Below are 21,737 nucleotides of genomic sequence, written 5' to 3' on the forward strand. Positions count from 1 at the left end.
AGACTGGCACAGATACTGGATATGCGTCAATGTGGCTTTGATTTTGAAGCACGTGTATTTTCATGTATTTTCTATTTTTCTTAAATATTATAGAAACCAAACTTAATTTAGAAATTATGTAGATCACAAATAACCTAATTCCGATTTTATCGAAGTATTTCTTTATTCTTAGCGCGTTTTCAACATAGATAAAATCATAATTTATAGTTAATAATAGGCTTCAAACGTCGGCATACGTGATACGGCAACACCGAAAGATTTATTGTCATTTGTCAATTGTCAAACTGGTTTAGTTTTTTCTGTGAATGTACCTGAAGATAAGTTGGAATTACAATTTTATTTCGGAAAAATCGTAATAAACAAAATATCTGCACAATTGATTAAAAATTATTAGTGTTAGCATCATGGGTGATGGACAAAGTGAAAATCAGCCTCTGCTTAGAGATGGTAAGTTTATAGGAGAACAATTGTTTTGACAGCTGATGATTCAACTAATTTTTATTTTTATTTTATGTTTTTAAACATTGCTGAAATGACTCCATTTATGTATTACCTTTATTTTCTCAAATCTATAAATTGTGCAACTAGTTTAATTTGACATGGAGTCCCAAATAAAAGCGTAACAACAAGTTACGTAGTTATTTGTATCACGCAAGGTTGTGGCATTTTGTATTGACAGAGGAGGAGAATGTCAGCACCATATCGCCGATCGGTCCGGATGAACTTCCTCCACCTTACCAGCAAGCAGGCACGCCAATGGTCACTTGCCGGGTTTGTCAAGCAATGATTGACATATCTGGTAAAAGGGAGCAGCATGTTGTAAAATGTTCTGAATGTAATGAAGCAACGGTGAGTATAAAACATGTTATAACATATATTTTGTTATACAATAATGGTCTGAACATTACATGAGTTGTTTAACAAGTTTTTTTTACTAAATTAAGTATGGATTATGATTTGTGTTATTGTTCCAAACAAGGTGAAAGGAGTAGAATGTTGATGCTTGCTATACATGAATAGAATTAGATTTTTTATTATGTTTGTGACAGCACTGTGTTGCTATAATTATCCCAATATTCACTTATGTATAGGCTTATTAGCTTAAAATAAATAGAAAACATTTCTCAACTTAGCTTATTACTGTACCATTTAAAATATATTTTCCTTGTTTGCTCATTTTATAATTAATGCCATGCACATAGGAATTTTTAAAATTTGATCAATATTCTCTTCAGTTATTCTATACCTATATTATAGTAACAACACACAATAACTGATTACATTGAAATTAAATGAAATTAAATAAATTTATTTGTCCATTTTATGTTTTATGTGTTAATTGCATAATACATTTGAAATACATATTACAGTGGACCTCCGGTAATCCGACAAACATTATAAAGGGCAGTGTCAGACTATCGAATTTGTCGGATTATAGATTACTGCCTAAGACCCCCTATAGTCCGGAATTTTTTTACAAAAGAGTACCTTGTAATCCGACAAATTACATGTCCAATGATAAGATTCTATATGTTATATGTACATACTTTGAAGTACAAATCATACTTAATTTATGTATGTCAAATTTAGTAAATTAAATAACAATAGAGAGCTTACGTTTGCGCTAGGCCGTACCGCTATCACAAGTAGTCAAATTCAAAGTAAAACAATGGTGGTGCGTACAAGTTGTAACCTGTTCAAACCTGCGTGATCTACTATTTTAAGTCATGTCGGATTACAGGGGGCGCCGGATTAGACAGGGGCCGGATTATCGGGGGTCCACTGTATTGGAAAAGTATTATGCATACTTTTCAATATGAAAGACAAACTGATTTGATTCAAATCTGTTGTATCATTACAAGTGTGTCCTTAAAACCTGAGATTGTAGAATACTGACCATAAGGATGAGTAATTGTAATTTGATACCTTACTTATCAATATTTACCACACTTGATGAGCTCAACATAAATGTATAGCATTGATGTTATCAGTTATAGTAGTATGTTCATTGAAGAGGTTTCAATTCATGCTTGTATTTAATAAACCAAAAAAATTCTTGAGATTTTCTCTTCCACCTTAATATTTCATTGAATAATTATTTATTTAATAATAAATGGTCTATTTACTATTATCTCTCTCATTCAAATATCCATTATACTTTTACTGATAAAGGACATATTAATTTTGTACCTTTTACTGGTAATATTATTGAAGGTGATCTAAATATTTCCAGTTTGTAAAGTGGTACTTGCACTATTAGACTAACAACTACAGATTTATAGGTCCTAAGTTCAATACCTGATTCTGGTAAAAAAAGTTATTGGAATTTTTCAAATTCCATCCTATCCGACATCATGTTTTGTGTCAATCTCTATTCAATTGAACTTTTAGAGTAATTAAACAGATTTGTTTAGATTTCATTAGGTCACTGAACCCGAAATTGGGTCAGGATTAGTATTATTATCGCAAAGGTTTTTGTGGTCAGTTAAAAATATATTGTTCTGTTTTGTATATATTGTTAGCTCTAAAATATGATATTATTCATATTTGTTATTCAAAAGAAACTCTTATTTCTTTGAAAAAAGTTTCACAAAAAAAAAGACGGGTTGCACTCCGGGAGTGCCGACAGAAGTGAAAACTTGATTATTAATGTTCAGCATGTTTGATATTTTGGAATGGTATCCGTCTTACGCATGGAATATAAGGGCTAAAAAAATCCGTCTTACGCTTTTTCGATCAGGCCACGTGTCCTGACGCGAGTTTAAGATTTTATACCCAACGCCGCTAACGAAGTTTTCACTTCAACAATGAAAAATTGCATTTGTCTTGTCTCTAGTAGGAAATAAAAACGTATTTCTTTTTCGTATTTATTTTATTGCCACTACATCGCATCATACAAATTGCAGCCGATACGGAACGCGCCGCCCGGCAAGAAGTACGTGCGTTGCCCCTGCAACTGCTTGCTGATCTGCAAGTCGTCGTCGCAGCGCATCGCATGTCCGCGCGCGGACTGCAAGCGGATCATCAACCTCGCGCCGTCGCCCGTCACGCCGCCCGTGCCCACGCTGCCCGGCATGCGCCGCGTCATTTGCGCGCATTGCCAGGACACGTTTTTGGTGAGTTCTATACATTCCCACTGTTAGGATACGGGCCACCTATGAGGGTATGTAGAGGTCTATGGCAATATTCTTCTGTGTTTGTGTGTAAGTATTTCCTCCTGCATATACCTCTTTTCAACCGACTTCTAAAAAGGAGGAGATTCTTTCTTTTTTTTTTCGAGTTTGTTACCTAAACTGTAACTTTCGATTGGATGAATGTGAATGATGCCTGATTTTGATGATTTCTTATTTGAAAGCTGCCTTTTGGTTGATCCCATTTAAATTTTGTCCAGTTCTGACCTTAACCAAACAATCTTGCGACTCCGTTCCGCCACCCCTCAGTTTTAGGTCGGCGGGTATATTGTGTAATGCATATGCGAAGATTGTTGGTAGTTGCTACCACACAGTAAAATGTTGCCACATAACAGTCCATGCGCGAGCTCTGAGGCATAATAAGGAATGTTGAAAAAATAGGCTAGAATTGTAATTTAGTCAATATTGAGCTATCGATACTAACACATCTTAAAAAAACAAGGTCAATAATAAACTGGGATAGTGCAAGGCATGGAGCGCCGGTCTGTACTTTGTGTTTATTGAAATGATTGAAATGTAATTATGTATGTGAATTTTTAAATGCTGTTTCCAAAAACGATGAATGTTCTCAGTAGAATGCTTTATAATATGTAGGTAGGTATATAATGTATCTTCTTCACTAGGTAGGTAGGTAGATAGGTCTCATTTTGTTTTTAATGGTTGCAATGGATGATTGCCAGTAATTGACCATAGAACTCAAATGAATTGCAATCATTTGCGTAATTATATCGGAAGTAAAATGACAGAAAAATGGTTAATCCATGAGCATTCAATGTAAGGAATTCAAAAGGACAAAATCTTTGTATCTAAAAAAATATTAACTAATAGCACTTTGAATTTTATTTATGGTCAAACTTTCGTCGTTATAAATAGACAAGGTGGACTTTAATGGTTTCCATCTTAACCTATATATTGATCAGGTCGCTCAATAAAGACGCAATTTTATAGCAACATTTCTTTTTATAGGTCATCGCATAACCTTTTAAAGCTATATTATTATACAAAAGAGGATGGGAAATATCGACCCGGCGATTATAGTATAAATTGTCTTCTTCTTCTTTGTTTACGCTGTAAAAAAATTGCTCTACATATTATTAAAAAAAACACAGAATAGAAGGAAACTCATTCGTGGAGGGTTTTTATTTGCTTAAACATAATATATAAGTAAATATTGTTCTGTATGGTATGAAGCTGGTTATGTTAATCTCAGAATACATTTAACATAAGACACTAAATACATTATCGCATTATCGGTCGTAAGCTGACACTGGACAGTGAACGTAGCACGGAAAAACATTATTTTCTATATAAGTAGCTTTGTCACATTGGCTATGTGTAGAAAACCTAAAAGTTGAAGTGTGTTGAAGTACGACGGAATTAATAAATTAATTTTACACAACAAAGAAAAAAAAATTGTGCAAGACACAAAATATACATGTCCGAAATGAGTATTCTTCAATAAAAGTAAAAAACTAAATTTGTCGTGTGGTTCCATTTTGCATAAATGCGGACACATGTAACTTATATTACTGCGTGCTATATATGTACCACCAAACTAAAAGAAAGGAAACAGCACGCTTATTGAGAGTATTCTAAATAATAAATATCTTTAAACACCTATGTGTGTCATTAAAGATAACACGAAATGATAAAGTTACAATCATTTCCTATGTAGACCAATAATTCAATGTATTCAATGATCTATGTAACAAAGTCCTGTCAAAATAATTTTTGTCAAGTATTCTTTCTAGATAAGCGTTATGCATAACTAAAAATATTCTAAACCGTTATTTTCATCAAATTCTTTTTTCGACTTGTCATTTCATATTCTAGACTACAAGCCCGCATATGAAAAAAATATGGGTCAAATGAACCACCACGGGACATATCTGATATCTCGTACGAAAGAAGAGCAAAAAATAATAAGATTCATCACTATGCCGTCACTTGTAAGCTGTCCAACTGAGTGCAGATGAGAATTGAAAAGTACAGGTAGACTCGGTAAATTTTGGTCATATATTTTTGTACGGCATTCTTAACCATCGATAGATCCATTAAAAATAATAAGAAACCGCTCAGTGCCGTACAAAAATGTTGGTCCACCAAGTCGGAATTTTTATTTAATTTCCGAGAATTACCGGGGGTAAATTTGGTCATTTGACCATGTACGGCATCTGTGTCATACTATTGCTATACTGCTTTTAATCCATTATTCCGCAACGCCGTACAAAAATCATGGGGACAAGGGGAAAAATTTGAGAGTTGTAATCCCCTCTCTTTCCCCACTCCAGGGGGTCATTTGACACAACACGAAATAAATTTATTTTTAAAGTATTTTATGCATAGATAATATTATTTCATGTGCCGTACATTTTCGTTGGTTCAAAGGGGAAAAATCTGAAAAAGAAAAAATCCATATTATAACGAAATGTTTGCTTTATATTTTGATAATAAAATATAAATATACATTAATATTAAGAAGCTCGAGGTGGTTAATTATCACCTTGGAAAGTCGGAGTCAAGTGGAATGGACTCCGTTAAATTGATGAACTAATAAAAAAGCTATGAACGAAAAGATGTGAATTACATGCAATCAGCCCATGAATACAGGTAAAGTCACAAGCAAATGCTAGTAATATATACATATTCAAAATGTACAAGTAAAGCGCTTTCAAATTATACCAAACACGGCATATTTATCTTAACTTTATTTTTTTACTCTGTATGTTTTGTCCGCTAAAGGGCGCCACATTAGATTTTGTGAAACCCCATATAGCCTTTAGCTAGCTGGTCGCTGGTTATCCAGTGAACAATTCAGACGCTTCTAATGATATGTCATTTGTCGAATTCTGATAAGTAGTTTAGAAGTTACGAGGGAATAGATGAACATACATACATGACCTGTCAAAACCATAACCCTCCTTTTGCTTTGCCGTAGTTGGGTAAAAATATGTTAATGCCGTACTGTATCAAATGGCCATAAAGCACCCTTAAAATTGTAGCTTTCGTCGCTTTCATCAGCCTAAAAGATGTGGTCTGCACAAAAATGTACGGCATCGTTTTTTCCTAATTTATCTATGTTTATACTATTTAAAACAACGAATAAAGTGTAGAAAACTATTATATTTCATTAATCTACGATGTTTAAACTTTAACAAAATTTCTGGTTTTGCATTTCTCTATAACTTTTTAGAACGGTTTCTTTTGAACGGCAATACTATACAACAATTGAATTTTACAATATCATGTTAAAAAAAAAGTTCCCGTACAGGGTCAAATGACCTTACAGCTCTTTATATCAAGAATTCGATGAAATTAAGATGATTATTGGTATACATTTAAAAGAACAATTATTTTTTGACGGCATTGCTTTTAATAGTACTTTTGAGTGCTAGATAATGTTTTGGAACCGAAGCCGTACTTAGTCAAATGACCCCCTGGAGTGGGGAAAGAGAGGGGATTGCAACTAAGTGCGAATATTACTTACCGAGTCCCTAATTCTTTCACTCTTCAATAATTGTGACGTTGTGTACGGTCCACGCCTTTACGGGAAAACAGAACGAGCCATTCAGCGAGTACAAAATGCATGCGCTCGTTTCTGTTTCAAAATACCCAGGCGAGCACACATCACACCGTATCTAAACGACAAAAAAATTGTTAAGATGAAAGAAAGAAGGACACTGCATCTAGCGGCACTCGCATTTCGGCTGATTAAAGCAAGACGACCTGCATACCTCTACGATAAACTTACGTGGATAGACGATTATCACGCTCTCAATACGCGTAGTAAGAATACCAGTCAGTTGGTAATACCGAAGCATAACACCTCAGGCTTCAAGGGTAGTTTTAAGTACGCCGCGTCCAAAATTTGGAATGACTTACCGCCACCTTTAAGATTGAATCAGGATATCTCCTTCTTAACATTTAAAAGGAAATTAAAAGAGACTTTGTTAAAGAAGCAAATTGAAGACTGGCGTGCTTCAACCCAATAGCTACCTTTCTGTTGATCTTGGCGTGATGAAATACCTATATAACCTTGGCTTCCATATCGTATCACATATTGTACTGTTTTGATTTTCCTGAGATTTATTTATGTATATATGACACGTTATATGCCTTATAATATATTATATTATTCTTATTTATATGTTTCTGCCGTAATATAAATTATATGCATTTATTTATTTATTATTAATATTTATATACTTCCTTATCTATATATTTATTTTAAGTACCTAAACTTAATTCTTTTTTTAATATTAAGACGAACCGCAATCGCCGGTACAGCCTGAAAATCAGCGCTGCTTTTGTGCAGCATTTTGCTGAGGCTGTCTCCGTTTGCCTAATTGTAAGATATTTTATAATGTGTTTGGCTGTGTTTTTTTCTTGGCAATAAATTTCTTTTCTTTCTTTCTTTCTTTCTTTCAACTCTCGATTTTTTCCCCTTGTCCCCATGATTTTTGTACGGCGTTGCGGAATAATGGATTAAAAGCAGTATAGCAATAATATGACACAGATGCCGTACATGGTCAAATGACCAAATTTACCCCCGGTAACTCTCGGAAATTAAATAAAAATTCCGACTTGGTGGACCAACATTTTTGTACGGCACTGAGCGGTTTCTTATTATTTTTAATGGATCTATCGATGGTTAAGAATGCCGTACAAAAATATATGACCAAAATTTACCGAGTCTACCTGTACTTTTCAATTCTCATCTGCACTCAGTTGGACAGCTTACAAGTGACGGCATAGTGATGAATCTTATTATTTTTTGCTCTTCTTTCGTTCTAGATATGACCCCTGGTGGTTCATTTGACCCATATTTTTTTCATATGCGGGCTTGTAGTCTATTCCTGCAATATGTTTGTACTTATTGTGAAATTACTAGAAGTGATAAAGGTTGGAATACCAAATTGGGAACCAGAAGGTCACAATTTTAAAATTTTATTACACCCAATAAGCGTCAATATTGTTATAATTTCAGTATCAACCACTGAAAAACGCGCCAGTGCGATGCCCACACTGCCGCAAGGTATCGTCGGTTGGAGCGCGGATGGCGATGGTCCGAGGCACGATTTTCGCGGTTCTCGCACTCATAGTTTTGGCGATAGCTCTCGGAGTCACATTCGGTACTCTTTCTGCTGCGAAAAGCCACGGAGGAGGTGTATATGTAGCATACGTAGGAGCATTCGTTCTCGCATTACTTCTCGGCAGCCGAGCTATATATTATTTCGCGATGAAAGTAAGTATAATCGAAGGCCCCATGTAGAAGGCCCGAAGGAATAATCTGACTTGTGATAGTAAGGTTAGGATGTATACATGAATATTATCTTGATTCCATATTGCATTATTATGTTATATAAACGTATGTTTTACTATAGATAGGATCTTGAAACTATATAATGGACTGGACCGTATCTCATAATAGATACGTTGTGACATTAGTTTGCTAATGTAATAATAAACAATAAAAGCATGACTCACGTGACACTAAGTTCTTGTTGTGTCGAGCCTTGGTCATCACTGGATTCTATATAAATGAAACATTTTCAGATTGGTAGGGAAAATATATTTTACTGATAAGCATTACGTTATGAAATGTACTATAATATCTGATAGTGAAAACGTATCGCGGGCTTTTAACGAGAGTTTACTGTGACGTGAATTTGTAATTTACTATAGTCCTTTTCACCTATGATGATTCCTGTGACACTTCATCGTGTTCCGAATTACGTATTTATGTTTAAAAAGCCAAAATAATTTTAGTGCATAATATTTTTATTTTATGGCGGCATTATTATAAAAAATTTAAAAATGAAACATCTTAAGCTTATAAATCAAAAACAGTATTGTTTAGTTTAATATAATGAAAAATAAAATAAATTAACACAAAAATATAATACCTACGCAATTCGTGTACATGAAATGGATCGTTGAAAAATCATAGAGTTGGAAAATCATATAATCGGCGCCCATCTTGTGATCGTTTGTCAATCGAGTCAATCGTCTGTACGAGTGCATCAGCCTTGTATACAAGTTGCATTTTTATATTGATACTTTACGTAATATTCTGTTATTGTTACTAATTGTTATTGTTGACTTTTTGTTGCTGTTGTTTGCTAAGTTTCCTTAGTTAATTGTTGGCGAAATGCCGAAAAAACTAATTTTGGTACTTTATTCAATTCGATTTCATTTCCATATAAAATATTATCGATTATCGGAAACAATTGATATGATTTCAGTAAAGACATCTCTACACGTGTCAAAAATCAATGTGTCACAGAAATCATCTTAGGTGGAAAGGACTATAGTATCCCGATGATTAACATTAGTGCTTTGACATTTTAAAAGAATTAATTTGGTAGAATTACATAGGTAAGCATTCCGTTGTCGTGTGTGTAAGTTTGTTTATTTTTATGAAATTTTAAAGTAACAAATTACTTATTTGTAAAAATCACTATTAAGTAAACTAACACGGTGAAAGTAGATTTTGTACATTGGCTGTCTATGTACCTACTCGGTGAATTTTTATGAGTTCGTCACTCATTAGTCATTAGACCTTCATATTATCAACGCATAAATATGTTAAATGTGTGTATATGCAATAACCTTTATATAGTTATATGTTCCGAAAATTTATAAACTTAAAAAAACATTTGTATTTTGTATATGATAATTTGATATTATTTGAATTAATATTTGTTATTAATTGATAAAAAACGATGACGTCAAGTCCCGCTACTTGTTGACTTTTTACGTTTAAAGAAATTATGATACTCGGCATTAACAGCTTTAGTTTCAAAGTCTAACAATTAAATATTGTATATTAGATAAAACAAACATATTCGGTAGTTAATGTCTATGCTGGAATTAAGTGCAGCTACTTAAACTCCGAAAAAAGAGTTCATTCATGTATTTTAACTGTGTTGTATATGAAAATTGAATATAAGTATAAATTATATAAATTGATAAACATAATATATATCGTGTTAATGAAATAACGCAAAAGAATAGATACCTGAATCTTAATGTAAGGAAATGATAAAATAAAATGTCATAAGTAAATTGTTTTGTTATTTTCCAAGTACATATTATCAACTTTTCATCCCCTTGTACACATAGTTTTCTACTAAGTTAGTTTGAAGTTTGAAAGGCACTAGAAAAACACATTAAATAAAGAGGCCAGATACCATATCCGTATTAAAGCACATAATTTGCGAAACAAGGTTTTGCGTTTTATCATTAACACATATATATATACATATATATATAAAATCAGATGTATCGCCTTAAGGGCCGATTTTTCAATGCCCAGATAAACAGCTAGATAGACTTTATTCTTCAGTTAACAAAATATTCAATTTTTCAATAGACGAATAGGACTTATCTATCGAATAACTATGTTATTTGAGGAATAAAACTATTTGCCGCTCCAACGGCCAGATAGCGCGCTATTCGACGGTTAGGCGTTTGAGTTGACAACTGACGCGTCAAATTTGGGATATTTTCGTATGTCATAACATAGAGCGTAGAATTATTAACAATTAAACCTCTTTCTATATAATTATTATCAATTAAAATCATATTGAAATTGATGTTTTTGATAGTACTGATGTCCATGCCATTGAAAATTTGCCGAACGCTGCCTTTAAGTATGTCGTTTCCATCGTAAAATATATAAATTGAAACACAAATTTAACCAAACTCTTTACTCGAATCAAAACAACAATCAACAATCATAGAAGACAAGAGCAATACAAGACAAACTTAAAATGCACTCCTGACGTGAGTCATAATGACGGTTGTTGACAAATTGCAAGAGTTGACTCTATCCCGCTCTAACCTGACTAATTTAATATGTTTGTTTCGCCACTCCGAGAGCAGAGCTGCCAATATGGAAATATTTGGTCAGATAGTTATTCATCAAATAAATCACGATTGAAAAATAGGCGAGCCGTTATGAGTTAGATAAATAATTGAATAAATCTATTCGAGGGGTAGTTATTAGACTGTTTATCTCGGGATTGAAAAATCGGCCCTTAGTCATTTAATATTATAGCTTCATTCATTTTAAAGTAGGAATGTTATTTACTTATGTGGTATAAATTCATAATTGAATAACAATTCATAATAATGTGAAGATCCCAGAGCCATTATCCAAACTTCATTATGTACCCCACTTCCATTCAAGTGCTATTTTAGTAAATTATGTGGAAACTTTTTTTAATACGATAATTTTTTAATATTACGTGTTATAATTATGATTTGATTAGATTAATCAAACATCCATGAATGTTATCCTGTTCAAAAATACGAATATTTCCCACCTACCGATGTGAAATTACAAATTATAGTTATTTAGATATGTCGATATGGGATCTCTGTAAAAATGTCTTTGAAGTTGTATACCTATCAAAAATAATAAATATGCATCTCAGTCGCTCAATCTCTTTGTTCATGTATTGTTATTGAGGCATGACATGTATTATGAACGTTGCCGAATTTAGCAAAAACTGTAAACAATTAAATTCTTATTTAAACACCACGAGATTATCAAGAGAGAGTCGACAAAAACTTTTCGCTCGGCCCATTCATGCTTCGGTATTGTAATCGTATAGTAGGAATACTGTTTGCCCTTATTGAAATATAAAACAAGTTTAGATATATTGTAATGCACTTTGAAATAATATATTTACTTGGTTCTAATAATTATAAAGGCAAATAGCAAACGGCTTGCCAGATTTATATCTGAGGCATTTTAAAATTGGATGCGATACTTTAGCTTACTCTCCCTATATTGATGAATTAAAATTTTTCTTTTTATTCTTTTATTTTATACAGGGTAAACAATAAGATAGTAACGTATAAGCTAGCGAATATCAACTGTAATCGTTGTTATTATTATAATTGAATGCAATATCTGGAGTTATACTAGTCACGGATTTTATGGGAGATCTGATCAGGTAATAGGTATATAATATGTTGGTTATCGCTAACTTACACAAATTAATTTGAGAATGAAATACAAACGACCGTTAATGAAAATTATCATAAATGTATTCCTCTAAATGTGCTATTATTGTCAATATTTCTCAACTTTTCTCTTCAGTGTTGCCATCTTTTACTGTTATAATAATGTATTCTTTAAGAAAATTATATGAAAATTATTTAGTTTGTGTAGTTTATTACTTAGCGGCACATTTTTTTGTAATTTTCATACAATAATATATGGCTTTATGGATATGTTTAGATTTAAGTATTAATTTGTCAACTAAATAAATTAACTTCAAGTATTTGTGAAGATCTATAATATTATATAGTATTCTGTTATTGTACCTGTTTCGTACTTGATTGAAATGAAAATGCTTTTAAAATTTAAAGTGTTTAATTATTCTATTTAAAGGTAGATATAATAGTTACAATGTTTATTGTAAAAGGTAAAATTAAAAACAACATTTTTAGGTATATTTCGTACATATTACAAAATCTGATTTCCACTTATTTATACATTAAAATGTGTATTAATATAGTTGACCAATAAAAGTAAATCAATTTGAAATAAGTTTCCTTTTTATTTGTACGAGGAGGTGCTAAAATGTAAAATTGTACTTTTTGTCGACAATACTTGGTTCGTCATTCCATAAAAAAATATATAATATATTAAAATTTGAATATAATGTTACATTCCATGAAATTCAATAAAATTGTTTACAAAAATCTAATCACGACTAGAAATACAAAGACAAAAGTCATATATATTGGTATTTGGTATATCATAGAAGCAGAATCTTACAATTTAAAATGGGAATGTTACATCTTCAACTAAATAAATTAAAACAAAAACAAATACTAGTCGATATATCGAAATTTACTTCTCCGTTTAAAGTCACGCTTAACATTAACGCACTGCACAATAGCTGCGTTCGTCGTTCCTACCGGTGCATTAAATAATACATTTAGAATATCGAAAGGTACGCTATATTTATGAGAAATATACGTAATAAGAGAGTTTTAAACTTAGTGGGCTTTGTCGTATGTATCTTTGTGTTGGTATCCTGTGACGTAGCCCGAGCCGTCGACGAGATCCTTCCGACCGGCGATGCCTTTGCCTTTGCCTGTTTGGTCGAAGCGCTGCTTGTGCGAGCCGGTGTACTTGGACGTGTCGGTGAGGCGGTCCACAGCGGCGGCGGCGGCTGGCGACTTTGGTAGCTGGAAAATATAATTGTATAATGAAATAAGTATAATTTAGTCAGGGATAAATAACTTGTATAGTTGTATACCTTTCGTACCTAGAAGGTAGTAGCATTTATGTGTATTGTTCCTTTTTCTGTGCTTGTTTTTGTCAGTGAAATTTTAACGACAGAACCGATTTTAATAAAATTTGTTTGTCTTCACGTGGATTTGATTTTGAACGTTTGATTTAAAATTCGAACACGAGCGAAGTCGCGGGCGAAATCTTATAATAATTATTTGACCTCACAGGTTGCAGGTGCCACCTTACTCATTACCACCATACTCATTGGTCAGTTTTTAATGGAAATGTTTGCGAGCAAATCTTAATTACTTTCTTATTTTAAAAATATGTCATCGGGCATTTTACAATAAATTATATATAAATACCTTGAAATCAGCTCAGCCAAAATACAAATTTTTCAACGAGACTAGTGTGTGTTTCACATCACGCTAAAACTACCGTGTGAAATTGACTTTAATTTTCAGGGCTGTATTGTGGTATTACCTGTTATTGTGGAATATTATTCTGTTACGGTCTTATTTATGTATTTACGAGAATTTTGTTAGATATCATCACTACATATTATTACAAAATAACGTTTTGCGTGGCGTATGTCCGTCTATTAGCGACAAACTCAAAAACATGCTTACACCGTCATTCTGTCTGTCTGTTTCGTCTCGAGGAAGGTTTTAGTATTAATCCATTGAAAAGTTACATTTGGGGTTGCGTTTTTTAGAGGACGTATGCATAAAGCTACTTGATCTATAAAGACCTGTTCTATCTATGTACTAATAAAAAGAAACACCATCGTGCATTATATAATATTGGTTTTTACTCATGCCGCTCCCATAATCTACCGATGTAGGTTGCAAGGGTGACCTAATTTTATCCAAACATGCGTATCTATTGTGTAACTTGAAATAAATTAATTTTACTTCAAACGATAGTTGATTAGAATTTTAATTTATATTTAAACCTACACACTTAACTCGAGAACCGCTGAACGTATTTATTTTATTTAGTTATCTCCGTCTGGATTCGTATGTTAAAAATTGGAAAAACATGCAAAATAAAAAAGTCTTTCCGAATTCCAAGCGGAGCACTGAGCAGCGAACAGCAAGTAGGTAAAACATATATTATTTAATATTTATGTAAATCCAATTACTATCACACTATCTACTTTGCTATAAAAAAACTTACATGGGTAGATATGCCGGGCTGCCCACATGTAGTTAGTTTCTTCTTTATGTCTTCGAGTTCTACTTTCTTGCTTTTTGCGAGATCATCGAGGAACTTCTGGTAATCGTCGACTCCTAATTTAACAGATTTCAATTTTTTGAAGTGAATCGCTGTGTCCGTTGTTGTGATTTTCTTCCCATCAATTACTTTTGCTTGTTTCATCCATTTATCACTTTGAGATAATGTTATTTGCTTTCCATCAGATTTTGGATCGCCGAATTTTGAAAACATTTTGAAGGCATCCTGAAATTACAGTAGAACGATGTTTTATAAGGTTTAAAATATAACAAATATACCTAAATTGTTTGTTTTCCGTTTTCACTTGGATTGCCGAAATTTTCATGAAAAATAAACGACTTTTTTAGAATGGTTACGAAACCTGCAACCTTTATGCATGTAGTTCTAGATAAAGAGTTGTAAAGTAAGCATGCACTATTATAATGACTTTAAACACGACAAAGGAAAATTTTTAGTTTGATAAAATAAATATAACAATAAATAATATTTTATTTATGGTATGCAGTTTACGTTGCTTTCAAAATTTGTAGCATTTTCTCTTGAAATCTGGGTTTGTTCAATCGCATATGTATTAAAGTTTCATATTTAACTTCCCTACTAGTTTGTGTAACTTAAAAGGGAAGTTCCAAATGTTTGTGACCACACCACCATGTTGACAAATAAATAATTAATTTATAGGTGTTTGTTTTTGGTGAATTCATGAAGTCTGCCTTATACATAGATCAGTTGCGTTATAAAACTGCACGAAATGTATAGCTATCGAATATAGTATTTAGTTTAATACTTTCTTTACCTTAAAAGGAATAGCATTGTCATCATTCTTCGCAGCCGTTCCGTTGGCCGCCCCTGGTGCTGACCCATTTTCTAGTTTGATGTCCTTCACCTCCTGGGCTACCTGCTCCACCGCTTCCTGCGCTTGTTCAGCAGACATCGTCTAAATAAATAGTACTTAAGTATCATTTATATACGAGCTTTAGCACTTCGACATTTAAAAAATTTACCACGTTTTAGTATGAGTTTGATTAACTACCTACTCAATAAAAAAAAACTTAGTAAGTATAAGTTCGTATTAGGCACCTAAGTATAATATAATTATTATCTACCTATATGTTTTAGGTATCTAGTAGTACCTAGGTACGTAGAGACCTAAAGTAGGTATCTACCTATCCTATAGGTGATTAAGCATCTCTGCTTACTTCTGTTATTACATCTGACTCGCACCAAACCGCGTAAAAACTACATACAAATGATAATTATTACAATGTCAAGGTGATGTCATACAATAACGGACAAATTAAACTTTGCACAGCGATTCGTGTTATGCCGTGTTTTAGCTAAAGTCGGCAATTACATCACCGACCTTGTCGGCAAAACGATTTATTTACCTATATCCGTAAATATCAGCTGTGTTTACGTTACTACTAGAATATCCTTTATTTATGCGAAAGAGACTAGACATCTTTGGTGACGAGGTCTGCAAAGACATTTCAGTTTACAATATTTCGACCACAATTCGTAGTCCTAGGAATGTTATTTGAAGTACTTATTTCTAATTTCAACTCCAATTTTTATTTAATTTGTTATTTGAATTGCAAAAACGAAACTAATAATTGTGCTTCTTATCAATTTATTTTACGCTGTTTGTTTAAAAATAGTTTTGCAATTATGATAATAATTATTATGTATTAATCATTCGAGACATAGGTAATTTTTATTTGAATGTATACGTTTATATAGGTATCATAAACACTAAAGTGCATAGGTATTCTTAACTCATGAAGTCATGATAAATTTTTATCTTTGTTTTATTAGCGTAGAAATGACATCATATTTGAGTATTAACCTTGACTGTAACAGTTCGCCAATTTTTGTATAACATAATCTATGACCTAGCTAATTCTAGACTGCGGGGGCCACCTTATCCTAATTTAAAATAACTTACCTACTACATAGCCAGTAATGTTTCAGTGGGTGTAGAATCATAGCAATTTTCAGAGAAAAATAACATGAGATAGGTATAGAGCATCGCGTTTGCATGAATATTGAAAATAATGTGATATTTATCACAATCAATGAAAATATATTTTTATCCTAAATAGCTCCCTACTTTTCATGTATTAAAAAACAATATTCTATCTATATTACCTATATCTATTGACTATTGCAGGCTGCATCGTATAGAAAAAATGATTTAAGTTTCTTTAGGTCCATAGAATTCAGGTCTAAAGAATTTAATGAATGTACCTACATACAATAAGTATAATTTTATATAATTTATTATCATAATTTTATAGGAAATATTTAAATATGTAATTACATACATATTATATATTAAACATGAAAGTGTATCTTGTTATCTATTGCCTAATCAAACGCTACCCAAATCGCCGGTATAAATTTAGGTCACTACCTACCTATTATGTATATTGTATAAAATAGACCACTGAGAATCGACAATACAGGAAAATAGCAAATCATTTTCTATTATTTCTATAAAATGAATTATTTGGCAAACCTACAATTCTTGCAATAATACTGTCGATCCGTTTATCGTAATTAAAATTTCGACCGAATTTTTAATCAACCGTTGTCGCGTCGTTTAGGCACCAAGGTTCCAAGTGTAAGTTCCAATAACCTAATACATATAATAATTATAAAGTCTTCATAGTAATTATAATATGTTAATACGGTCTCAATAATATCTGGTTTATTAAAATTTTTGTTTGGTCTTGTTGACCTATTTATTTATAGCCTTTATTGCCAATATTACATGTTACATTATTACTTATTAAGTAAAATTAAATTTCTCTGTGGGTGTTGGCGTGTCCTTGTGAGTTTGTGACACAAAGGCCTCTTCCAACTTCTTCCACTCGCCACGTTCTTTCGCCTTTCGTAGCCAGAGCGGCCCCGCCACTCTCCTTATCTCATCTGACCACCTTTTTCTTTGTCTTCCTCTTTTCCTTTTAGCCTCCGCTCTGGGAGTCCATTCAGTTACGACCCTTGTCCATCGGTTTCCCTTTTCTCTGAGCATATGCCCTACCCACCTCCATTTAAGAATTCTTGTCTTTTTCACAACATCTTCTATTTTTGTTATATTTCTTATATCTAAAGCTCTTTTTCTATGTTTTTTTGTATAACCTAGTAGCTCCTCTCCATAGCTCGTTGGCATGTTACCAATTTTGTATCATGTTTTTTTGTTTTAGCCCAAGTTTGACAACCATAGGTGAGTATTGGCAAAATGCAGGTGTTAAATAATTTTCTTTTGATTGTGATATTGAACTGTGTATTTTTAAATATTTCTTTCAGCGACCAGAATCTCTTCCAAGAATGAGCAACCCGTCTCTCAATTTCATGTTCCTGAATAGTTTTAATTCATGGTCGCTGAATAGTTGGCCTAAATAAATATAAGAATTGACATATTCAATTACCTTATCTTCTATTTTCTTCTGTCTTCTAGACCTTCGGTCTTGTTGACCTAAAGAAAGGCAAAAAAAAAGTTCGTTACCTATTAGCAATTCAATGCTTTGAGTTTCGTCATTCATAATTATTTATTACTATCTTTCCGCCCGCGGCTTCGTCCGCGTTTTCAAAGAAATACGCACGAAGTTCCCGTTCCCGTGGGATTTCCGGGATAAAACCTAACCAAGTTGTGTCTATATATGTGTGCTAAATTTCATTGTAACAGGTTCAGTAGTATATTCGCGTGAAAGAGTAACAAACATACACATACACATCCATCCTCACAAACTTTCGCATTTATTTTATTTAATATTAGTAGGATAGGATAGTAGAATGTAGGATAGGATTAGTAGGATTAATTATTTTATTATATATTGATTAAAAAGGTTTTAGGTATATTTTTACCTAGTCAATTGGACCCGCGAAATGTAATGCAATAATACCTAATGAGTAGTAGGTACTCTTAATTATAAATACATAATATGGATGTGGTAAATTATGGTGAATTTTCTTTTAGCTCAGTGTATGCGTTAGTACTCATACTAATAAAATAATTTTTATTGGGTATTAGTATCAATTTCTTGTCATCAATACCTAGGGTCTGATTTAGAAGTTGACAACAGTACAGGTAATATCAAGAAATATTTTATAGAAGATGAGGTAAACGGTACTTCAGACAAAAATTTATAAAAATAAGTAGTTATTTCATAAATCCCAGCTATCTAGTATCTACCAATGTGCTTTATAAGCTTTCGTAATGGGCTTTTTAGCGGCAGATTGAAACAACTCTCAAGCACGACCCATTTTCATAGACACATTCATTGAAATCAGGGCATCATAGTTGATAGTAGCGTAGCTATAACTAAGACTTCTTGTAAGTTTCTTGACTGCGCAGTAAGCAGGTAGGTATATAAAATTGGTAAGAATCACATTTGGCTGATCGGTGCCGAATTTTGTTATTATTCTACTATCAAAATAAACTACAAGAATTTTCTTATAAAAACTAACTACTTTGTAGTAAGTTGTTAGTTGTGTAGTAAAACAAGTTATAAATCATTGATATTCAATTAAATTGTAATGAGCAAGTATATTAAACATATCTAGTATGAAACTTCTCTGCATAACCATACATTATTATCTATAGAAAAATATTATTTTCATTATGTAGAAACACGTATCACCACCATTGAAAGCATGACGTCAGCTACATTCATAGATGCATAAATCTTGCTATGACTCATCTCATTCTTTTATAAAAATAACTCTACCACTATGGGTACCGATTTAAATTTTATTTTGTGCTTGACATCGATGTGGTGAACCGTGAACAGTGTTTAATACTAGTGATGAACGTTGATCATATCCAAATCACCTATTTTAACAAAGAGAACGTTGTTTTTACAACCCACAAAAAGGGGCCATAAATATATCAGTAACCTAGCTTAGTAAAAAAAACAGCTTCAATAAATTAATTAACAGTGCATATTGATTCAAGTTTTGTCATTCTGCTAATGCAGCATGAAAAATCAGTATAGGTAATGCAAAGTTATTTTTGCTGATTTTTTGTACAACTTGAGTTAATAAAATATCTGATTATGTACTTAAAATACCTATCCAGAACACCTAAATAAAATAAAATACCTCCAGCAAAAATTTGACTCCAAAATAATGAGCTATTTTGGCGCTAGTATTTACTAAGTACCTACTGCGTGTTTAAAAACAAACAGGTTCATAATATTTTTATGCATAGAAATATATTAATAAAAAAAAACGATTCTAATCTATACTAATATAATAAAGCTGAAGAGTTTGTTTGTTTGAACGCGCTAATCCCGGGAACTACGGTCCGATTTGAAAAATTCTTTCGGTGTTAGATATCGAAGAAGGCTAAAGGCACTGCGGGTAAATCCGCAGGGCACAGCTAGTTTATAATCATTTCAACATCTAGACGAGAAATTGGTAAAAAACGACATGGCGGGAAACGATGAAAGTGAATAGCACGAGTAAAAACTGAGATGCTAACGGCCTCCCAAGTTTCTAACTCAACATTTTCACTACCAATTATTGAGAAAATCGAAGTGGGTTGTAACTTGTAACTAATTAATATGCAATAAACATTTAGGTAATATTTATAAATACTATTACCCACAGAACTATATACAAATCAGTACACCTATACTTATAGTTACCTAACAGCTAGGTACGTATTTTAAACGTAGGATATTTACGATTTATTTATGAGTAGGTATATATGTAAATCAATTTCAAATATATAGCATACTTATGTAAAATGTAGGAATAAGTTAGGTACAAGCTTCACCTACTACACTGCTCTTAGCTCTAGGTTGTGCCTTGTGCATATTATGTGTAAAATAGATATATCTCTACTTACATAACAATACAAAACAAATTAGTTTAACAAATATTAATGTCATAGATTTCTGTTGAAGGATTATAGTTTGACCTTCATTTTATGATTAGCATCTTGTGGCGTAACATACCTAATGATGCGCATACGCAAATTCATACATAGAAGACAGCTCTATTTAAAAGTAGGTACAGTAAACATTGACGTGTTACCTTGAAAATAAATTGTTTTTAAGGAAAGATACCAGTGTTTTGTTATTCACTTTTGAAGGACCCAGTGCAACCAAGTGAAAATATTATCTTATCAAAAATTGCATGTTATTGTCCTATCAGGTTGTTATCATAAGGTTTAACATTCACACGAATCTAATTTCCTATTGATAAAGTTTCGTAATACGTGTTATAATAAGCTGATCATAATGTGTTTCGTAAACAATTTTCATGGTTCGCTCTATTCTCAAGTGGTTAGGGCGAGATAGGGCAGTCAGCGACTTGAATTACGGTTACACCCTTCCTATACTGACGTCACTTAACTATTTTTTATTTATAATTGTAAATTGTATATACCTATTTATAAAAGATATACGTAAAAAAATTCGGCAAATGTTTAATATAGGTAGAGTGAGATCACTCTACCTCTTATCCACGATGTTTATTTTCAGTTTTCCTACTTCTAATACTCAGCGGCCTTCTTTTATAATTTAATTTAATTTCACATTTTATATTCATGTGCAGAGTTTATAAATTGATTTTAATAGTAATGAATATTTGCCAAATTTTTCGCACTAGCCCACCACCTTGATATAGGAATGATTTCATTAAATCTGAGATGAATTTTGGTGACACCTTCTTTTCGCTTGATGTAAAAGATTTAGTTTATCACAAGTTTATAAAATGTACAAATAAATGCCATAAAAAATTCCAAACTCACATATAAATTTGTATCCTCTTATGATGAGGTCACACGCACTAACTCCGACGTGTAGCACACGGTGGTTTCTATTCACGGCTCAACCGACACTGTTTTGTTGACAAGCGACCATTGAGCGCTTTGCAAACTGAGCATGCGTGTTCTATGACGCTTCCTCCGCTTCCTACTTCCCAGATTTGGGGCTCATCTTTGTAATGAAAACCCTCTTTTACACTATTGTTTCTAGAACACACTCGGTGAATGGCTAAGTGGCTGCATACATAACGCTGGTTCTTGTTACTAGGAGCAATGTGTT

At 32.5% G+C, this 21,737-nt stretch overlaps 2 protein-coding genes across 2 annotated transcripts; one reads left to right on the forward strand and one right to left on the reverse strand.

Moving 5' to 3' along the window:
- The first annotated feature begins 267 nt into the window (after nucleotides 1–267).
- On the forward strand, nucleotides 268–8,874 carry LOC149903973 (type 1 phosphatidylinositol 4,5-bisphosphate 4-phosphatase). Its single transcript, XM_090108223.1, has 4 exons — nucleotides 268–447; nucleotides 680–849; nucleotides 2,907–3,116; nucleotides 8,179–8,874. The coding sequence occupies exons 1-4, from the start codon at nucleotides 405–407 to the stop codon at nucleotides 8,461–8,463; spliced, it is 708 nt and encodes a 235-aa protein (XP_089964349.1). The 5' UTR covers nucleotides 268–404; the 3' UTR covers nucleotides 8,464–8,874.
- Nucleotides 8,875–13,149: 4,275 nt separating this feature from the next.
- ringer (tubulin polymerization-promoting protein ringmaker) lies at nucleotides 13,150–21,587 on the reverse strand. Its single transcript, XM_090108224.1, has 4 exons — nucleotides 21,443–21,587; nucleotides 15,479–15,619; nucleotides 14,629–14,910; nucleotides 13,150–13,403 (listed from the first exon to the last, which is right to left on the reverse strand). The coding sequence occupies exons 2-4, from the start codon at nucleotides 15,614–15,616 to the stop codon at nucleotides 13,212–13,214; spliced, it is 612 nt and encodes a 203-aa protein (XP_089964350.1). The 5' UTR covers nucleotides 15,617–15,619; nucleotides 21,443–21,587; the 3' UTR covers nucleotides 13,150–13,211.
- Nucleotides 21,588–21,737: the final 150 nt, after the last annotated feature.

Source organism: Colias eurytheme, chromosome 12, assembly GCF_061535395.1.
Source record: "Colias eurytheme isolate Ceu_HAF_F1 chromosome 12, ilColEury1 Martin Lab GWU primary, whole genome shotgun sequence".
NCBI classification, from domain to species: Eukaryota; Metazoa; Arthropoda; class Insecta; order Lepidoptera; family Pieridae; genus Colias; species Colias eurytheme.